This window comes from Canis aureus, chromosome 15 (assembly GCF_053574225.1).
Source record: "Canis aureus isolate CA01 chromosome 15, VMU_Caureus_v.1.0, whole genome shotgun sequence".
Lineage (NCBI taxonomy): Eukaryota > Metazoa > Chordata > Mammalia > Carnivora > Canidae > Canis > Canis aureus.
In genome coordinates, this window is record NC_135625.1 from 55,334,934 (window position 1) to 55,354,919 (window position 19,986).

Consider the following 19,986-nt stretch of genomic DNA (forward strand, 5'->3'; position numbering starts at 1 on the left):
AGAAGGAAGGAAGGAAGAGACAGAGAAAGAAAGGGAAAGGGAAAGGGAAAGGAAAAGGAAAAGGAAAAGGAAAAGGAAAACGTGTTCTCTCCAACTAGACTTTGGGCTCTTAGCTGTTTTTCTTTTTGCTTCTGGTGTGTTTCTCACCTTCGGGCCCTGTTACAGCTGAACTGTATTTTGAAGCCCTAACCCTCCCACCTCAGAACATGAATATATTTAGAGATAGGACCTTGAAAGAGGTGATTCTGTCCAAGATGAGGTCTTTAGGGTGGTCCCAAATCTAATCTGACTGCTGTCCTTCTATGAAAGGATTAGGACACACAGAGAGACCCCGGGGATGTGCCCACACAGAAGAAAGGGCACGTGAGGTCATAGCAAGAAGACGGCCATCTGCAAGCCAAGGAGAGAGGCTTCTGGAGAAACCAACCCTGCCAACACCCTGATCCCAGTCTTCTAGCCTCCAGAATATGAGAAAATACCCTTTAATTGTTTAAACCCATTGGTAATATTTTGTTATTGCAGCCCTAGAAAGCTAACCCGGGCCTGTACATCCCACCCAGACCCAGGGCCTGCTCAGGATATGCTGTGGTCAGCCCGACATGGTACTAAGGGTTAGAGGAGCAATGTGGGTGGTCCAAATGCTGACCATCTACCCAAACTGCAAGCTTACAGAGAGCAGGTGAGCCCTACCAGGGATGGTGTTGTCCAGGAAAAAGCCCAGAAATCCACCAACAAACATGCCTGTGGTCAGCAGCACCTGGATGACCTGGTCCAGTTGGAGAATCCCTAGAAGGAAGACAAATGCAACAGGAAGTCCCAGGGACCAAGGCCCCCACTGGCTCTGCCCCTGGGGTGGTCACAGTTTAGAAGACAGAGAATCACCTGTATGGAGCCTCTCGGGGTTCTTGTTCACCCAGTTGGGAATGGCAAGCCCACAGTAGATGGAGAAGCCAAAGATAAAGAGGTTCCTGGATGAGTTCATGTCCACGTACTGCAGGAGAGAGGCCCCCCAGGGCAGCCCAGAGACATCAGCATCTTTACCACATAGCAATCTAACTCCCCTCCAAATGCCTCCTCCCCTCCCACTGCCACCAGAGATGGGGAGGGAGGCTGGCTTCAGAGCACCACACTCAGTGGGCATGCCAGGGCTGCATTCCCACTTGCCCCTGGGAGCTCAATGGTTTGGACAAGCCAACTCAAGCGGATGCAGTTTCTGTTTTTCAGAAGTCAGGATGCTTGGAAGCCATTGTGGTTTCTGGGACCAAGGATTCCTTCTCCTCCTCCCCTCCTCCAGCCCTATTCCCTCCATCTCAATCCCTGGGGGCTTCTTTCAAGAGATGCACTGGCTCTGGCTGTTCTCCTAAGGGTGCCTCGCCTCACCTGCAGGTTGGAAATCCCCACAGCAGTGATGACCCCAAACATCACCAGGAACATGCCTCCGATCACAGGGGTGGGGATGGTGGCAAAGGCAGCCCCGATCTTCCCAAATACGCCCATCAGGAGCAGCAAGCAGCCAGCAGCGACCATCACCATCCTGCTCCCCACCTGCAGTGCTCAGGGGGATGAGGGATGAGGAGCTTAGCACCAGCCAGGCCTCTGCCTTGTTCCACAAACAACACTCCAAGGGGGCTTGTAAGAGCAGTAAAAGTGACCCCAAAATGCACCCCCTCTGCTCCCACATGGGGCTTGGGAAAGGATGAGGGTGTAACCTTGTGTCCTGGCCTCGGTCCCATCTCTTCACTCACAGCTCTATCCCTAACTTAGACTCCAGACTCAAATGTTCCTTCTCTAAGAAGCCCTTCCAGGGTGGCAAGAAGTCTTTCTTAGGAGGCAGTGGCCCAATGCTTAAGAATAGGGATTTGAGGGCCGACCCCAGCTCTGCCTCTAACTAGCTGTGTGACTTTGGGCACGTTACTTAATCTCACCAAATATCAGCCTCCAAATTTGCCAAATGGAATTAATAATACTTCACAAACTCATTTTACAAGGCCAGCATTACCTTGATACCAAAGCCAGACAAGGACATTATAAGAAATGAAACTACAGACCAATGTTCCTAATGAATACAGAAGTTAAAAGTAAAATATTAGGAAACCAAATTCAACAGCACATCAGAAAGATCATACACCGTGACCAGGTGGGATTTATCCCTGGGACAAGGAAGCTTCAACATATACAAATAAGTGTGGTATATCACATAGATAAAATGAAAGATTAAAAACCACACAATCATCTCAATAGATGATGAAAAAGCATTAGACAAAATACAACATCTTTTCATAATAAAAGCTCTCAACAAATCAGGCATAGAAGGAGCATACTTCAACACAGTGAAGGCCATATATGACAGCAGAGATGGCATGATCTTATATAGAAAACCCTAAAGACTCACCCAAGAAGCTATTGGACTCAATCAGTGGACCAGTAAAGTCACAGAATAGAAAAATCAACACATTGAATTCAGTTGCATTTCTATAAACTAATAACAAAATATCTAAAAAATACAAAAAGAAAACAATCCATTCACAATATCAACAATCCATTCACAATATCATCAAAAACAATGAAAAATTTAAGAATGAATTTAAATTCATTCAAAGAAATTGAAGAGGACACAAACAAATGAAAAGATATCATGTGGGAAGCCTGGGTGGCTCAGGGGTTGAGCATCTGCCTTCAGTCCAGGGCATGATCCTGGAGTCCCGGGATCGAGTCCCACATCGGGCTCCCTGCATGGAGCCTGCTTCTCCCTCTGCCTGTGTCTCTGCCTCTCTCTGTGTGTCTCTCATGAATAAATAAAAGTAAAAAGAAAAAGAAAAAGAAAATAAAAGATATCATGTGTTCATGGATAAGATTTAATGTTGTTGAAATGTCCATACTACCTAAAGCCACCCATAGATTCAGTGCAGTCCCTAACAAAATTCCAATGGCATTTTCTACAGAAATAGAAAAAAAAAACCCTAAAATTTGTGTGTAAATACAAAAGACCCCAAATAGCCAAAGCAATCCCGAGAAAGAAGAGTAAAACTGAAGCCATCACACTTCTTGATTTCAAATGATACTACAAAGCTCTGGTAATTAAAAAGGTATGGTTCTGTCATAAAAATAGACACACAGACCAATAGAACAGAATTGAGAGCCCAAAAATGAACCCATGTCAATTAACATTTGACAGGGAAGCCAAGCATATTCGACAGGGCAAAGAATAGTCTCCTCAGTAAATGGGGTTGGGAAGCCCAGAGAACCACATACAGAAGAACGAAATTGAACCTCTACCTTTCACCACTCAAAAATTTAACTCAATATGGATTAAAAACTTAAATGTAAGACCTGAAACCATGAAAGTCCTAGAAGAACACATGGTGGTTGAGGGGGAATGCTGGGGTGGCTCAGTGGCTGAGTGTGTCTGCCTTTGGCTCAGGGCATGACCCTGGGGTCCTGGGATCGAGTCCCGCATTGGAGTGATTTAAAAAAGATTTTAAAATTCTTAAAAAAAAAAAAAAGAAAGAAAGAAAGAAAACATAGGGGGAAAACCCTTGACATTGGTCTTCGCAGTTTTTTTTGGATATGACACCAAAAGTATAAACAATAAAAGCCAAAGTAAACAAATGAGACTACATCAAACTAGAAAGCTTCTATGGAGTAAAGGGAGACAACTGACAAAATACAAAGGATACAAAGGATAAAATATTTTCAAACCATCACTCTGACAAGAGGTTGATATCCAAAATGTATAAAGAATTTATGCAACTCAGATAACAGCAACAACAACAATAATGATCAAAAAATGGGCAGAGGAACTGAATAGATATTTCTCCAAAGAAGACATCCAGATGTCCAACAGACACATGAAAAGATATTCAACATCATTCAGCAGCAGCAAAATGCAAATCAAAACTACAGTGAGATATCACATCCTGTCAGATTCAGTCATCATAAAAAAAAAAAAACAAGTGTTAGTAGAGATGTGCAGAAAAGAGAATCTTTGTGTGCTGGTGATAGGAACGTCAATTGGCACAGCCACCGTGGAAAACAGCATAGCTTTTTCTAAAAAAATTAAAAATAGAATTACCATATGATCCAGCAGTTGCTCTTGTATTTATGCAAAGAAACCAAAACACTAACTTGGAAAGGTATCTGTAACCCATGCTCATTGCAGCATTATTTACAATAGCCAAGACATGGAAACAACCTAAATGATGGATGAGTGGATAAAGAAATCTGAGATACACACATACACACACACACACACACACACACACACACACAAACAATGGAATGTTACTCAGCCATAAAAAATGAAATCTTTCCATTTGCAACAACATGGATAGAACTTGAAGACATTATGCTAAGTGAAGTATGTCAGAGAAAGACAAATATCATATGGTACCTTCATGTGTGGAGTCTAAAAAAGCTAAAATCAGGGCACCTGGGTGGCTCAGTTGGTTAAGTGTCCAACTCTTGATTTTGGCTCAGGTCATGATCTCAGGGTCCTGAAATCGAGTCCCACATCAGGCTCCACACTGGGCATGGAGTCTGCTTAAGATTCTCTCACTCCGGGATCCCTGGGTGGCGCAGCGGTTTAGCGCCTGCCCTTTGGCCCAGGGCGCGATCCCGGAGAACCCCGGATCGAATCCCATGTCGGGCTCCTGGTGCATGGAGCCTGCTTCTCTCTCTGCCTGTGTCTCTGCCCCTCTCTCTCTGTGTGACTATCATAAATAAATTAAAAAAAAAAAAGATTCTCTCACTCCTTCTGCTCTCCCCAGCCCTGCTCACGCATGTGTGCTCTCTCTTACAGAAATAAAATAAAATAGATTTTTTTAAAAAGTTAAAAAGCTAAATTCACAGAATTAGAGTGGTGGTTACCAGAGTCCTCAGGGTGAAAAAAAACGGGAGATGTTCCTCAAAGAGTACAAACTTCAGTTGGAAGATGAGTAAGTTCTGGGGATCTACTGTACGATATTGTGATTATAGTTAACCATGTCGAATTACACACTTGAAACCAGCAGAGTAAGATCTTAAATGTTCTCGCCGCAAAAAAACCAGAAATGGTAAATATGTGGCGTGATGGGAGTGTTAGCTCATGGTGATCATCACACTGCCAAATGGAAGTGAATCAAATAAACACACCGTACAGCTTAGGCCTACACAATGCTGTGTGTCAAGTATACCTTGGTACAGCTGTGCGGGAGGAGATGGGAAGGAAAATCCGTGTGTCTGGAGTGTAGGCAGATGGAAAGACACATGGAAGGTAGATGAAGAGCAAGCCAAGGGCCCCATCATAAAGGGCTTCAGGGGCCACAGAGAGGAGCTGGGATAAAATCCAAAGACAAGGCATAAAAAAAAATGTGGTATTTTGTTTATATACAACAAATATATGGAATGGAATATTATTGGACTGTCTGGGGATGGTCCTGGACATTGTGCTAAGTGGGATAAACCAGTTGCAAAAAGACAAATACTGTATGACTGCACTTGTGTGAAGTACCCAGTGTAGTCAAATGAGAGGGAACAGACACTAGGATGCTGACTGGCAAGTGCTGGGGAGGGAGGGGAGTAAGGAATTGCTTAATTGGTATTAGGTTTCAGTTTTTATGTTGTGTGTCTTTAACCACAATTAAAAGTATTTTTTAAGATTTTTAAAAGATTTTATTTATTTTTTAAGATTTTATTTATTTATTAATGAGAGATAGAGAGAGAGAGGCAGAGAGAGAAGTAGGCTCCACGCAGGGAGCCCAACGTGGGACTCGATCCCAGGTCTCCAGGATCACACCCTGGGCTGAAGGTGGGTGTCAAACTGCTGAGCCACCCGGGTGTCCTAATTTATTTATTTATGGGGGGGGGGAGGAGAGAGAGAGAGAGAGAGCATGAGCATGGGGAGAGGCAAAGGGAGAGGGAGAAGCAGACGCCCCGCTGGGCAGGGAACCCTATGCGGGGCTCGATCCCAGGACCCTGAGATCATGACCTGAGCCCAAGGCAGACGCTTCACCGACTGAGCCCCCAAGTGCCCAGAAGTACTTTTTAAGGTATTTTTAGGGGATCCCTGGGGGCCTCAGTGGTTTAACACCTGCCTTTGGCCTGGGGTGTGACCCTGGAGTGCTCCCTGCATGGAGCCTGCTTCTCCTTCTGCCTGTGTCTTTGCCTCTCTCTCTATATATATATATCTATCATGAATAAATAAATAAAATCTTTTAAAAAATAAAAAATAAAGTATTTTTAAAAAGATACTCTAGGGGATCCCTGGGTGGCTCAGTGATTTAGCGCCTGCCTTTGGCCCAGGGCGCGATCCTGGAGTCCCGGGATCGAGTCCCATGTCGGGCTCCCTGCATGGAGCCTGCTTCTCCCTCCTCCTGTGTCTCTGCCCCTCTCTCTCTCTCTCTCTCTCTCTCTCTCTCATAAATAAATAAATAAATCTTAATAAAAAAAATACTCTAGTGTCAACAACTGAAGTCCATTAATACTGCGGCAAAGTAGCAGAGTCCACCCTTGCTTATTTCCCTTTCCAGCCTAGGAGCTGATTTATTTAAACGTCTCCATGACAAGACACATGGTAAGAACTTATCACATCAAAATAAGGTCTTGGGGTTTGTTTATAATCCTCATAAGGAACAAGAAACAAAGGCCCCGATCCGAGCTAAAGGGAAACACAGCCCAGGCAATATGTTTATTTTAGCTCCCGAGACCCGGGTCCAGATCAAGGGAACAACACATCTGAGCCGTGTGAGGCCAGTAGTGCGTGTTGGTCTGTTGCAGCAATAGTAAGGGGCCAAGGGTTTGGTGACAGATGCGGGTGCCCGGCCCGAGGTCGGTGTCCGCGGCCTTACCCTGGTGATGCCCAGTGCCCCGATGTTCTCGCTGTAGGAGGTGGTGCCATTCCCGGTCCCCCAGGCCCCTGCCAGCAGACAGCCAAGGCCCTCGATGCCAATGCCACGGTTGACAGCATGCCTTGGAGGCGGGGGGGCCCCCACCAGCCGGGCACAGGCGTAGTAGTCGCCTACTGACTCCACCATGGAGGAAATCACCCCTGCGATGATCCCAAAGACCCCAGCCAGGCTGATGGTGGGGACACCCCACTGTCCTGAAAGAGCAGTGCAGAGGGAATGTTCATCCGGAAGCCACTGGGTTGCTGAACCCCAAATAATTCCTTTGCCGGAGGGGTCCTGGGAAGGCTTTAAAGACCAGGCACTGTGTCTCCCAAACACACAAGCGTGTGGGGGCACCGTTCGCAAGGACAGACGCCCCGTGGAAGCAGAGATTCTTACCCAGGGCGGCACGAGCTCCCGGGCTGGGGGCTGGGCCAGCCCTGCCTGGACCCTGGTTATTAATCCACCCGAGGTGAGAAGCGCTGGGTAGGGCAAACAGCAGTGAGCCAAGAGCCAAGGAATGGCCTTGATCTCATCTGCCCAGAGGTGTTCTAATTCAGCCCGAAGCTCCCCTGGGTAGAATCAGCTAACCCAGGAAGGGTCCCCAGGAGACCCTTGGGTCTGGGGGTCTGGCTAGGAGGCTGAGACCTCTCTCATCTGCCCATTCTCAGGCCATCGGGGATGAGAGGGATGAGAGGAAGGTCCAGGACTGGGAGCCTGCGGGTCAACGCCCCCAGAGGATTCTTAGGACAACCCAAGGGTCTCCTCCTTCTCCCGGGGTGGGGGGGGGCGCATGTGGACCCCCTAGGGCCTGTTTCTCCTTGTCAGGTCTTTGGGAGGAGATCCATCCCCTGGCCCTGTTCATTCAGTGCCCTGGACCCCACAGACAGTCCTGGGGAATACATGTCCCAGGCCAAAAAGGGCCCTGTCTTCTCATTACCTGGGTAAGGGAAGCGAAACCAGGGAGCCTGGCTCAGGACATTGCCTTTGGTGTCCGTGCGGCTCAGATGCCCATAGGCCGTGGGGGCAGTGGGAAGGGCGTTGGTGATTGTGAGCACGAAGCAGAGAAGCCACGAGAGGCAGAGCGCCAGCAGCACCTGCAGAGGGAACCCCTTCACTACCCGGCCTAGAGCCCCAGCTCCTGCCAACACTTCCCAGAGGTGCTGGGCCAGAGAAGGAGGTCAGGGAAGCTCCCAGAAATGAGGAAATGCTGGGCCACTGGCCCTTCCAAGGACAACAATCGGTGGCCCAATTAGCACATTGAAGAAATGCAGACAATAAACTATGGAAAAACCTTGTGTTAAATAGAGGCAGAAAGGTCTAGCACAATAGGCACAGCCTGGGTCAGAAGGACTACTGTCTGTCTCCCTTTCCACCGTGCTGGTCATGTGACTTTGGGTCAAACTCCCCCAGCCTCAGTTTCCTCGTCTGTACAGTGGAATCACAATCACTGCTCTGATATTTAACCTCTGGCAGCAGAGCCCCAGAAAGGTATATTTTTCTCAATGTCCCCAAGTGATGCTTATGCACCCAGAATGGTTGAGCCACCGGCCCGCAGCGCGGGGAGAGGTCAGTGAAATGTGGAAGTATCTTTTTACAACGTGAAATGTAGTCCACAGTTAAATCCCACCTGAAAACACATTGTGTGACTGGTAGCCACACGGACTTAACACCGTGATGCAAATCCAGCAGAGGAGCGTCTGAAAGTGAAGTACCAGCCTCATCGTGAGGGATCTGGATTGCCCACGAGCCCCCGAGATCCAGATCTGCGCAACTTGGTCCTTAGCTTTGTATAACTAGCTGTGAGCCTTGCTATGGGGACAGCCCCAATTGTGTGACAAGGCTGTCCCACACTGGTGCCCAGAGCAGCGACCTAGGGCAGCGACCTGCTCCGGGGAGAGAAGATCTGTGGAATGAGGGGGATGGCATGCCACCAGCAGCCAGGGAGCCTTCCCACGAGGCCTCCTCCCAGCCTCCTTCTACAGCGCATGAATGGAGGCCAGGGAGGAGAGGCCCCTGCCCACGGGGAAGCATTGGCTCTGGAGAACCTTCTGGGAGTGCCAGAGGCTGCCCCTTACCCTCCAGGCGAGTCCACTAAGAATGGAAGAGGGCAGGGAGTGCTTCTTACCGGGAAGACCTGAAACAGGTGGAATTTAGATGTATGACACTTCTTCCCTCCATAAATGGGCACAGGTATGCCGACGTTTTTTAGGTACTGAGAAAACAGCACGATGAGGAAGATGGTCCTGAAACAGAAACAAGCCACACCCTGCCTGGCAAGCTGGCGCTTGTCCTGAGCAAGTGTCCAGGAAGCCGAGCCCCCACACATCTCGGGGGGCAGGCTGCAGGGGCCGCACCAGCAGAGTTCCCATGAGGCAGGCCCCATCCCTGAAAAGGTGGGCTGTTCCCTTTCAGAGCTGCTGGGGGCTGGAGAGAAATACGGGGAAGGGGGCCATCATTCCCTGGGGTGGGGTTGGGGGATGATTTTTTATTTTTTAATTTTCAAAATGCATTGTTTATTGGTAAGAAATAGACTTCTAAATAGATGCAAAAGCACACAGGTGTTTTGCTCAACTATGTGATTTTTGTCTCCGTTTAAAGAACTTTTCTCCATATATGTTTCAAGATGACTTAAACATCTTAAGGAAACTTAAATGCCCTGCGCTCGGCTGTTGTGGTCAGGACATCTCCCACCACTGAAATTAAAACACTTTATTTCATTAAAAAAAAAAAAACAAAAAAACAAAAAACAACAATATATTAGACCCATACTCATCAAAAATGCTCTGAGGCCAAAACAAAAACCTTTCTAGAATGAAGGTAACTCTTACTAAAGTAATTCTCTTAGATTTTAAATGCAGTATTACTAGTTCCATAAATATTTAATGTTCTTAATCCAATAACAGTTTTTAGGGAAAAAACTATCCAATATACAAAAACTGAATACGTTCATTTTTTAAAAGGTAAGAGGAAGGTACCCCGAAAAGAGATGCCATCTCAATGGTGGAGATGCAATCAGAGCTGACTAGATTTGTAAGTGTAAATTTAGTACACTAAAGGGAAGAGAACCTCCACGGGCATCAGGGTCGGTCAAAGGGCAGGTCTCCCGTCTAACGGCCGCCTCAGACAGTCCCTTTTGGGAGGGACCACCATCCAAGAGGTTGGCCAGGATGGAAGAGAAGCTGCCCCATGGCGCACCGGTTTAGCACTGCCTGCAGCCCAGGGTGTGATCCTGAAGACCCAGGATCGAGTCCCACATCAGGCTCCTTGCGTGGAGCCTGCTTCTCCCTCTGCCTGTGTCTCTGCCTCTGTGTGTGTGTGTGTGTGTGTGTGTGTGTGTGTGTGTCTCATGAATAAATAAATAAAATCTTTAAAAATAAAATAAAATAAAAGTGGGCAACATGGCAATGGTCCTGCAGGTGGAGTCGGTGAAGCCAGAGTCGGAGACTGTCTTCCGTCCCAGGTCATTCTGCACGTCCCTGTGGTCAGCCCCTCGCAGCAGCACGGATGAGCGTGCCCAGGGCCATCCCCAAGTCCCTTCAAAGCTCTGTGGAAATGCCCAAGGCCTCTTTTTCCCATAAAGAATTCCAGAGCCTCCCAGTTGGCTGTAATCAGCCCCCTGCCCCAAACATACACTTGAGCATCCTCTGATTCTCATCACCGTCTCCTGGTGTCATAGCTCCTGGGACCGAGGCTCAGCCCCGTCCTACACTGTGAGATCACTGAGAGCTGGGGCCATGGCTTTGCATCCCTTCCCGGGTGCCGGAGGTAACAACCATTAGCTCCACGGAAACCTAGCAGGCGGACGGCCAGCGGTAGCAATACTCGGTGAGCTCTGCGCTAAGTTTTCTCACGCTCTGCCTGTGGTTAACTCCTGGGCTTTGAGGACTCATAATGTGCTCGGTAGGGGTGATAATGAATGGGAGCCCTTCCATTGCTTGTCAAGGCATCACAATGCTCATGAAAGCATCTGTAAACCACACAGTTAGCTAGAACCCTGAGCACGCTCTTCTTGCTGAGTAATCTCCCTCCAGAAGGAACCGAGATGCTACTCCGTCCTCAGAAAGTACTTACGTGGCAGCGACCCCCCAGTGGACCCCAGCACTGTCGCCCGCAGAATCAAAGAGAGGCAGGGCCACCAAGGTGATGGTCGGAGTGATGGTCAGGGGGCCGATGAAGCGCATGAGAAACCCAATGAGGCCAGAGAATCCCACCAGCATCTGGACACAGGAAGCGACCATGATGGCGCCCTGCAGCTGGGGACAGAAGGGACAGCTCAGGCGCCTCGAGGCCGGCAGAGACCGTGGGCCTCAGCCCAGCCGGCCAGCACGGCAGACCTAGCTGAGGCGGCCGCCTCTCCGCCTGCCCGACCCACAATTCCCCAGTGCAGTCAAAGCTAAACTCCAGGGGAACCGAGGCAAGGAGACGCCTGCTCTGGGTCCTCTCCCCAGCTCTGGATTTCCAATTCCCTGGTGGACATTTGCACTTCATTTGAAGGGTTTCAGGAAATTGCCTCCAGAAGTGAGTATTGGTCATGGAGAGGATGAGGACGACTACCATCACTCCGAAGCGGGTTAAATCTCTTGCTACTTCATATTGGCGTGCTCCCACTTTCTCTTGCAAGGGTTGGCATTTTTTTTTTTCTGTAAAGGACCGGAGAGTGACTATTTCAGGCTTGATGGGCCATATGGGCTCTGTCGAAACTTTTCCAGACGAGATGTGAACAAATGAGCCTAGCTGTGCTCCACCGAAATTTCATGTGTAGATACTGAAATTAGAATTTCACATAATTCTGACACATCGTGAGTAGTACTCTTCTTTTTCAACCATTTAAAATGGAAAATCATTCTTACCCTGTGAGCTAGATCAAAACGAGCAGCAGGCCAGATCTGGTCCATGGACTATAGTTTGCCAACCCCTGATCCACTGGACCGATGCAATTTGCTTAACGTCTAACTTTTCCTCTTTTGGTTTGGATGTTATACATTCCGCTTTATCCTTCCTAACTTTCCTTGTTTTAAAGTCTGTTCTTGGGATGCCTGGGTGGCTCAGTGGTTGAGTGCCTGCCTTCGGCTCAGGGCATGATCCTGGAGTCCCGGGATCCAGTCCCCCATCGGGCTTCCTGCAGGGAGCCTGCTTCCCCCTCTGCCTGTGTCTCTGCCTCTCTCTGTGTCTCTCGTGAAAAAATAAATAAAATCTTAAAAATAAATAAATAAGATCTGGTCTTTCTGAAAGTAATAGGGCAACTTCTACTTTGCTTTGATTAGTGTTAGCATGATATATTTTTTTGCCATCCATTTACTTTCGATCTCTACATGTCTATATATTTAAGGAAGGTTTCTTATAGATGACATATAGTTAGACTGCATTCTCTGTCATTTAATTGGTACATTTAATCCACTGACATTCAAAGTGATTATTTTTTTAAGGATTTTATTTATTTATTCATAGAGACACAGAGAGAAAGAGAGAGAGAGAGAGAGAGAGAGAGGCAGAGACACAGGCAGAGGGAGAAGCAGGCTCCATGCACAGAGACCGACGTGGGACTCGATCCTAGGTCTCCAGGATCACACCTCAGGCTGTAGGCGGCGCCAAACCGCTGCGCCACTGGGGCTGCCCTCAAAGTGATTATTGATACCACTTAGTGATAATTGGGTTGATACCAACTATGCCTATTACTGTTTTCTATTTGTTGACCTTGTTCTTTGTCCCTATTTTTGTCTTCCACTCTCGTTGTGGTTTTATTTTATTTATTCATGAGAGACAGAGAGAGAGAGAGGCAGAGACATAGGCAGAGGGAGAAGCAGACTCCATGCAGGGAGTCCGACGTGGGACTTAATCCCAGGACCCCGGGATCACGTCCTGAGCCACCCAGGTGTCTCTCTTTTTGTGGTTTTAATTGACCGTTTCATCTGGTTCCATTGTTTTCCATTCTTGACATGTTTGTCTTTCTTTCTTTCTTTCTTTCTTTCTTTCTTTCTTTCTTTCTTTCTTTCTTATTCTTTCTTTCTTCTTTCTTTTCTTTCACTTTTTTGAGTTGCCCTAGAGTTTACAACATACCAAGTCCACTTTCAAAGAACACTGTGCCAGTTCATGAGTAGGGTGAGTACCTTGTAGTAATAAAATAATCTTAATCCATCCTTCTCATCCTTTATATCATTGCTTTATATGATCCTTTATATCATTTCACTTATATCTAAGGACATAATTGGTCCAAGGTGTTGAAAACTGAACTTGCCTTCCCTTCCTGGTTTTTTATTTTTTCTGCTACCACCATGTCCTTAAAATAGAACCACCGTTCACTTTCACTTCTCCATTACTTATAGCCTAGCAAGTAAAAACCTTCCTATTGGTCCTATATTTGTGTCACTTTCACTGGTGGCTAGTATAGGGACATACAGTTGGTGTGCTGGCCACCAGTGATTTCAATCCCTGACATGTATGTGGACAAATATAACTCAGATAAACACGGGGTATCTACCTTAAATTCCCATAGGCTGGCTTGGAGAAATCAACCAATCAATCTAATTAATGAAATGAAGTTGCAATTTGAAAGAACTTTCTCTGGCTTACAGCACTGGTGAAGAACATTGGGCCAGCAGGTGGAGCTCAACTATCATAGATAAGGCTCTGGATTTGGCTCACTGTGTTGGACTCTTGGAGGCTATGTGGGGAAAAATAGTGGAGACTATTGTCTTAGGGACAAAGGAATCCCTACCCTGGGCCCTGGGTCTCAGAGCAGGAGTTGGCAAACTTTTTCTGTAAAAAGCTAGATGGTAACTACTTTAGGTTTTGTGAGCTATGTGTGGTTTCTATCGCATATTCTTTTTAAGAACAGCCTTTGAAACAAACATTCTTAGTTTGTGAGCAGTTAAAAAACAAACAAACAAACAAAAAAAAAAAAAACAGACCTCAGGCTGGATTTGATCCGTAGTTTTCATACTCCTGCTTTAAAAGGACTCCATATATCATAAACACAAAAATAAACAATAAAGATATCAAAGAAAATACGGTGTCTCTGACATTTGGGATCCCATGTTTAATGCAGGTACAGCATGACCCATATCCCTAAACACCTCCCTCACTATTAATACTTGTTCAAGCCCTAGGGAAATTATTTTCCGAACTCTCGCCCAGTGTCCTCAAAACACAAGGTAACTGGTTCTGAACATGGTGAAGGTTGGTGAGTTGTGCCATGGTATTGCTGGAGGCAGGTGCTTCATTAGGACACAGGAAAGATTTGAGCCAAAATGCTTTGGTAGGAGAAGAGACAAACTAACTTATCAGATCTTTCTTCTTGGATAGTAGGAAAGCAAGAGATTCTTGCAGAAGAAATTCCAGTGCTCAGCAGGTCTGCGTGGAAGGGAAATCCTGCCCTGGCATCTAGCAGAGCCAGGTAAAGAAACCCCACTTCTTGTGTTTTGCTTGATTTTAATTTGGATTTTTTTTTATTTTTACATTTTTTAATTTAAATTCAATTTGCCAACATATATGTTGAGTACCCAGTGCTCATCCCATCAAGTGCCCTCCTTAGTGCCTGTCACCCAGTTATGCCATCCCCCCACCCACCTCCCCTTCTGCAACCCTTTGTATGTTTCCCAGAGTTACAAGTCTCTCATGGTTGGTCTCCCTCTCTAATTTTTCCCCACCCAGTTCCCCTCCCTTCCCTTATAATCCTGTTCACTATTTCTTATATTCCACATGAGTGAAACCATATGATGATTGTCCTTCTCCGATTGACTTACTTCACTCAGCATAATACCCTCCAGTTCCATCCACGTCGAAGCAAATGGTGGATATTTGTCTTTTCTGATGTCTGAGAAAATTTGGATTTAATGAAGCCAAATATAGGCTCCCTGGGGGACAGCAGAAACAAACAAATAAACAAACACCCACAAGCCACATGTGTTCTGTGATTCATTCTGTTGATGGTATCGTGAAACTAGGCTTCCCTGAAGAAGTACAGCCTCATTTGGAGAAGGTGGTACAACACACAGCATCCCGAGATCGGCCACTCTACCTGGCAAAAATCCAGGGCCCGCCAGCTTGACAAGTGACATTCTTAGGAATGTCTTAGTCTAGAGCTATATGGTATTGTTCTTTAATGATTAAAGAGCCTGGTTAACACGGGGTCCACTCTGAGACAAAAAGGAAGCAGATGGATCAGATTTCAGAAGTACACGCACTTTTGGCCTGTCCCAGCATAGGTATGTGTAAAAAGGCTGCTTTAGAAAAGGAAGAACAGCAGAGGGTTGGGCTGAAACTCACAGGTCATGGCCTTCACAGCCCCGCTACCTGATTTATGGGAAGCGAAGGTGGTAGAGTCTGTGCTGAATGAGGACCCACCCTGGTGGAAGCCAGTGCTCCGGCTCTGCTGAGGCTGTGCTCCGGAGCAGCTACTCCACCCCTTTCCCCTTGACAGACCATCACTAACTAGTCTGCACTGAATTAGACCACTAGTGAGTAGCACCCAGTAACTCCAGGATCAGAGACCCCAATCATGTTCTTGCGTGAGACCAGAAAGACATTCAAGTAAAGAAGGACAGATCAACAAAATCTGCTGATTAAAGGAAAGAATTGTAGTCAGGCAGAGAAAAAGAAGGGACACAGGAGGGGTTCATAGGATTCATGGGCAAATGACAGTCCCCACCTCCCCTGGGCCAGACACTACCTCACAAGATGACCTAACGCTGGCAACAAAGATTTGAGTTTCACCATGTGAGTCCCTGGATTCAGAAAGCAGTAGTTGGAGCTTGGCTAAAGGTGCTGCTTGCGCAACTGAGGGAGGTTGATGCTGGAAGAGCATATGATGCTTCCCCAGAGAAACCTTGATGGAAGAAGTAAAGCAGATCTAAATCCAGCCAATGGGCCGAGTCATGCGTGAGATGGCTGACTATGCACACATAAATGCCCGGGGTTACCCCCGTATAATTCCACGGGTCCTTGGGCGGTGGCCAATGATCAGCAGTTTGGTCTAGGAAGAGGATAATAGGGCTCTAATGAAATTTTTCTTCTGTGGGACAGGAGTTTTTAGTTAAATCTCAAATAGTTGTGATTTGTGGCGATGCCCCTAAGTCTTAAAGAGAGGGAGGAAGTATGACCTGAATGTAGTCACTAGGGTCCATGAGTTGATACCAGGCGCATGCAGGCTCACAGACAACATAATCCCCATCCTCATCTGGTCACTTTTTTGCCCTGGACGGTCCAGATTGCGCGATGCGCACATATGCTTTTGGTGGGAGATACAAGGGTATACGGCCCATCACAAGGGTGGCAGGCCACCTATGCTGGACATTTCCCAGAGTCTGCAAGGATTTAATATTTTTAAAAACTAGAATGGACAGTGTTTCTGGTTTGAGCTTTGCCTAATCTGAAGTCCGGGCCCAGACTACTATAAAAAAGACTGGCAACCCAGACTTCCCACCAGTATTTAGCAAACAGCTCAAGAACTTCTTGGCTTCCAATGCCACATGAGCCAATTCCTACAATACACCCCCTCTTGTCTGTGTCTCTATATATCCCATTGCTTCTATTTCTTTGGAGATCCCTGACTGGTACACATGCCCTGTGACTCAGTAGTCCCACTCCTACATGTATTTTCAATGAAAAAAAATATATATATATGTTTGCCTAAAACCAAGTACACAAACATCCCTAGCAACACTATCTATAACAGCCCATAACTGAAGTTACTCTTAAACAGAGTTTGGGTAACAGCAGAATAAGTAAGCAGAGAAGTAAATTACCGTGTAATTATATAATGGAACACTATGCAGTGAAAAGAGAATGAAGTATCTACCCCTACATATGACAATGTGGAAGACTTAGAAAAATCATGTTGAATGAAGAAGGCAGATACAAACTAGTACGTGCTGTGTGGTTCTCTATATAAAGTTCAAAACCAGGCGAAGCGCATCTATGGTGTTAGGAATCAGGTCAGCGGTTATCCTCAGAGGAGAGGGGACTGGGAGGAGGCATGACAAGGCTTCTGGGGTGTTGCTAATGTTCTGTTTCTTGATCCAGGTGCTGGTAACATGAGCAAGTTCAGCTTTGAGAGTTATTTTCTATACGTGTTGAACTTAAGTGAAAAAATTCATTTACAAAGCTACAATTGCAGACTTTGGAAGGAGGGGAGAAAAAAATAGAGTAGGGACAGGATTATCAAACATATGTAAAGTAGTAGTGGTAGTAGTAGTAGTTGTAGTAATAGTAGTCATAGTAGTAGTAGTGTACACTACCCCCTCCACCCCTTGGGCCCCCTCACCTCTCGAATCCTCTTCTGCCATTCTTCAGTGAACTCGGGAGAGCTGGTGTTCACCAGACTGGCATTGAATGTCCATTCAGGGCACTTCCAAGCAGGAAGGGACAACATGGACAGGGAGGGTGCCACAAAAGCAAATGTCCCTCCCTGGAGAATGGGCAGCCTGGAGGAGGGAGAAGAGGATGCAGTTACCCAGGAGATTCATTAGCAGGGGTCTGAAACTGGGCCCAGGGGAGTTTCTTTCATTCCAAGCCCTAGCTTGATTTAGAGGCAATACATGACCCAGCTGGTCTCACCCTACAGGGAGTTCCTGCCATGCTCCCATCAGACGCAGGAGCCCTGCTAGACTTTGGACAGGTAGGAGGGGTGGTTGGGGGGAGACAAGCAGGGCTACCGCCAGTCTAGGAGATATAAACCTGGGAAGCCCTGGGAAATGACTTGGAGACAGCACAGAGCTCAGCAAGCATCATCTACCCTGGTCCCAGAGAATCTTCCCCAGAGCCCAGGATAAAAGCACAGTTCCTGTGTGGAGGTCTCCCCCCAAGAGATGCACAGTCTAAAATCTGGGCTGCCAGATTCCTTTGGGTCTTCAAAAATGATCAGCACCCCCAGACCTGTACCTTCAAGCCTCCTTTTTATCACATGGAGAGAACAGTTTTTAGGTCAATTATCAGGCCAAGTGCCTTCCATCCAGATCCTTCTTACTCCTGCCTGGCTTCTCACTCTGGCATCTGTGAGAACTTTGAGAACTCTCTTCCCTTTGAGGTAAATGCAGCCTGATAAGTCAACCTCCAATGACCCTCTCTTATCAGATCACAGGCTATCAAGGCTTGGCCTTGTCTACCCACCTATGACACTAACATTTGGGGAAGGGTGGCCCAGAGGTACCTCAGCATCCTGATTACACTTGTCACCATGATCCACCTAGTTCCAATGCATTTTCCTAACAATTCTAGAAGGGTATTTTTGTACTCAGAATTTCATAAAAATTGCTTAAAGGATTATTCTCGGGAGACTGAGTACATTCTATATAATGAAAATATGAAGTTGATGCAAGAGTTTGCTGCCTAATTGGCCTTTGCACCCTGGCTGGACATGAGAATGGATGATGCCTGGGCATCACCTTCAGACAAATCAGTGGGCTTCTCTAAGAGTGCGCCCAGGTATGGGGTGCACTTAGAGCTCCAGGTGATTCTACTGTGCAGCCACGGTTGAGAACAACTGATCTAGACCATAAATCTAGACCCATAAGGCTTCAAAGTAGAACAGAATCCATTGCCCACGCAAGGTGGGAATACACAGGTGGTGGTAGGGGTATGCGTGAATACTTTTTTAATTTAAAAACTATGAAATCTAAATATCTTGAAACACAGAAGGGAGACATGCTCTACTTACATCTTTACAAAACCCCCTTGAGCTTTAAAAAGTAACATATAAACCTTTGTGTATGGGTACAACCAGAGTTACCTAATACAGAACTTGTGTCTTAATTTTTTGCTACAATTCCATATGCACATTTCACTCATTCACCAAATATTTATTAAGGATCTGCCATGTGGTAGGCACTGGCTGCCATGGTATTGAGGACTCCATGATGAGTGAGACAAAACTCCCACTTATCTTCTAGCGACATATGTCTCAGCCCTCGTACTAACAAACTAACCGCTGCCAGTAACTTACTCTCAAGGATCACTTTAAACACCTTCTGGTGGTGCCTACAAAGTCCACCATGTCAGCCATGTCCATTTTACTGGGTTCCAGAAGGGCAGGGCTGGCATTCATTATTTTTCATTCTCATCCCTCCAGTGCTGAGCCGGGAACCACACAAAAACCTGCCAACATTGTGTTTATCATTTGGTTTTCTTAAGTTTAATAGGCATGTAATGAAGTCCTAACAAATGTTAATTTGCATTTCATTAAGCTATGAGAGATGTGCACTCATTCGTGTGATTTAATGTCTGTTTTCTCCTTATCTACAAACCGTCTACTCATTACATGGAATTTGGATACTGTCAAAATATATTTGTAACAATTCTTACGGTAGTGAGCTTCCTTTTTATTAAAAAAAAATGCCTTCTGCTGCTGCATGCAGGAATTCATCCCTTAAGTGAGAAATTATTTAAGAGAATATTTCAAAATTTTAAATAGCTGCGTTCCTTTCTAATTCTGCTCGTGTTATTGTCTTTCGAGATGATGACATGTCATTGGGATAATATGATACATGGAATTTCTGCCTTTGTTTGTAATTGCAACATATCTTTTAGGTTCGAGAGCAAGATGAATTTTCTTTTTCATTTATTTGCTTCAGGGTATGATCATGTTCTACCTTCAGGTTCACACAACGTATCTATAAATTATTCCCTTATTATTTTATACTTACACCTTCAAATCCCATTTTCTATTCCTTCCTGTCCCACCCCACCCCCATTTTGTTAGGTATAGCTTCTTTTTTTTTTCTTCGAGATTTTATTATTTTAAAGAAAGAGTGTATGAGCATGAGCAGGAAGAGGAACAGAAGGGGAGGGGGTGTGAGAGATCTCCAGCAGACTCCAAGCTGAGCGCAGAGTATTGCAGGCCTGGATCCCACTACCCTGAGACCACGACCCAAGCCAAAACGGAGAGTCCCACGCTTCATCAACCAAGCCACCCAAAGGCCCCAGGTATAACTACTTATTAGTATCCTTTTGGTAGACAGATGAGAGAGAGAGAGAGAGAGAGAGAGAGAGAGAGGGATTGAGACTGATCTACATACACTCCTTCCATTTCTACTAATTCTTCCTTTATGAACATTCTCAGTATGTGTATAGGGTATGTGCACTCAGTACTATTCTAGGCTTTCGTTGTTCTATGTATGTCTTACTT

The 19,986-nt window shown here is 46.1% G+C and overlaps 1 protein-coding gene across 2 annotated transcripts in view; it reads right to left on the bottom strand.

Moving 5' to 3' along the window:
- The window catches only part of LOC144284047 (solute carrier family 23 member 2-like), a 38,884-nt gene continuing 18,898 nt past the window's right edge, over positions 1–19,986 (bottom strand). For both annotated transcript variants that reach the window (XM_077848425.1, XM_077848426.1), the window contains exons 4-11: positions 17,128–17,287; positions 10,938–11,119; positions 8,992–9,109; positions 7,804–7,960; positions 6,825–7,078; positions 1,381–1,545; positions 883–991; positions 1–786 (exon numbers count right to left, since the gene is read on the bottom strand). In XM_077848425.1, the coding sequence (XP_077704551.1) occupies positions 650–786; positions 883–991; positions 1,381–1,545; positions 6,825–7,078; positions 7,804–7,960; positions 8,992–9,109; positions 10,938–11,119; positions 17,128–17,287 (1,282 nt within the window). In that variant the 3' untranslated portion in view covers positions 1–649. The remainder of the gene's footprint in view (positions 787–882; positions 992–1,380; positions 1,546–6,824; positions 7,079–7,803; positions 7,961–8,991; positions 9,110–10,937; positions 11,120–17,127; positions 17,288–19,986) is intronic.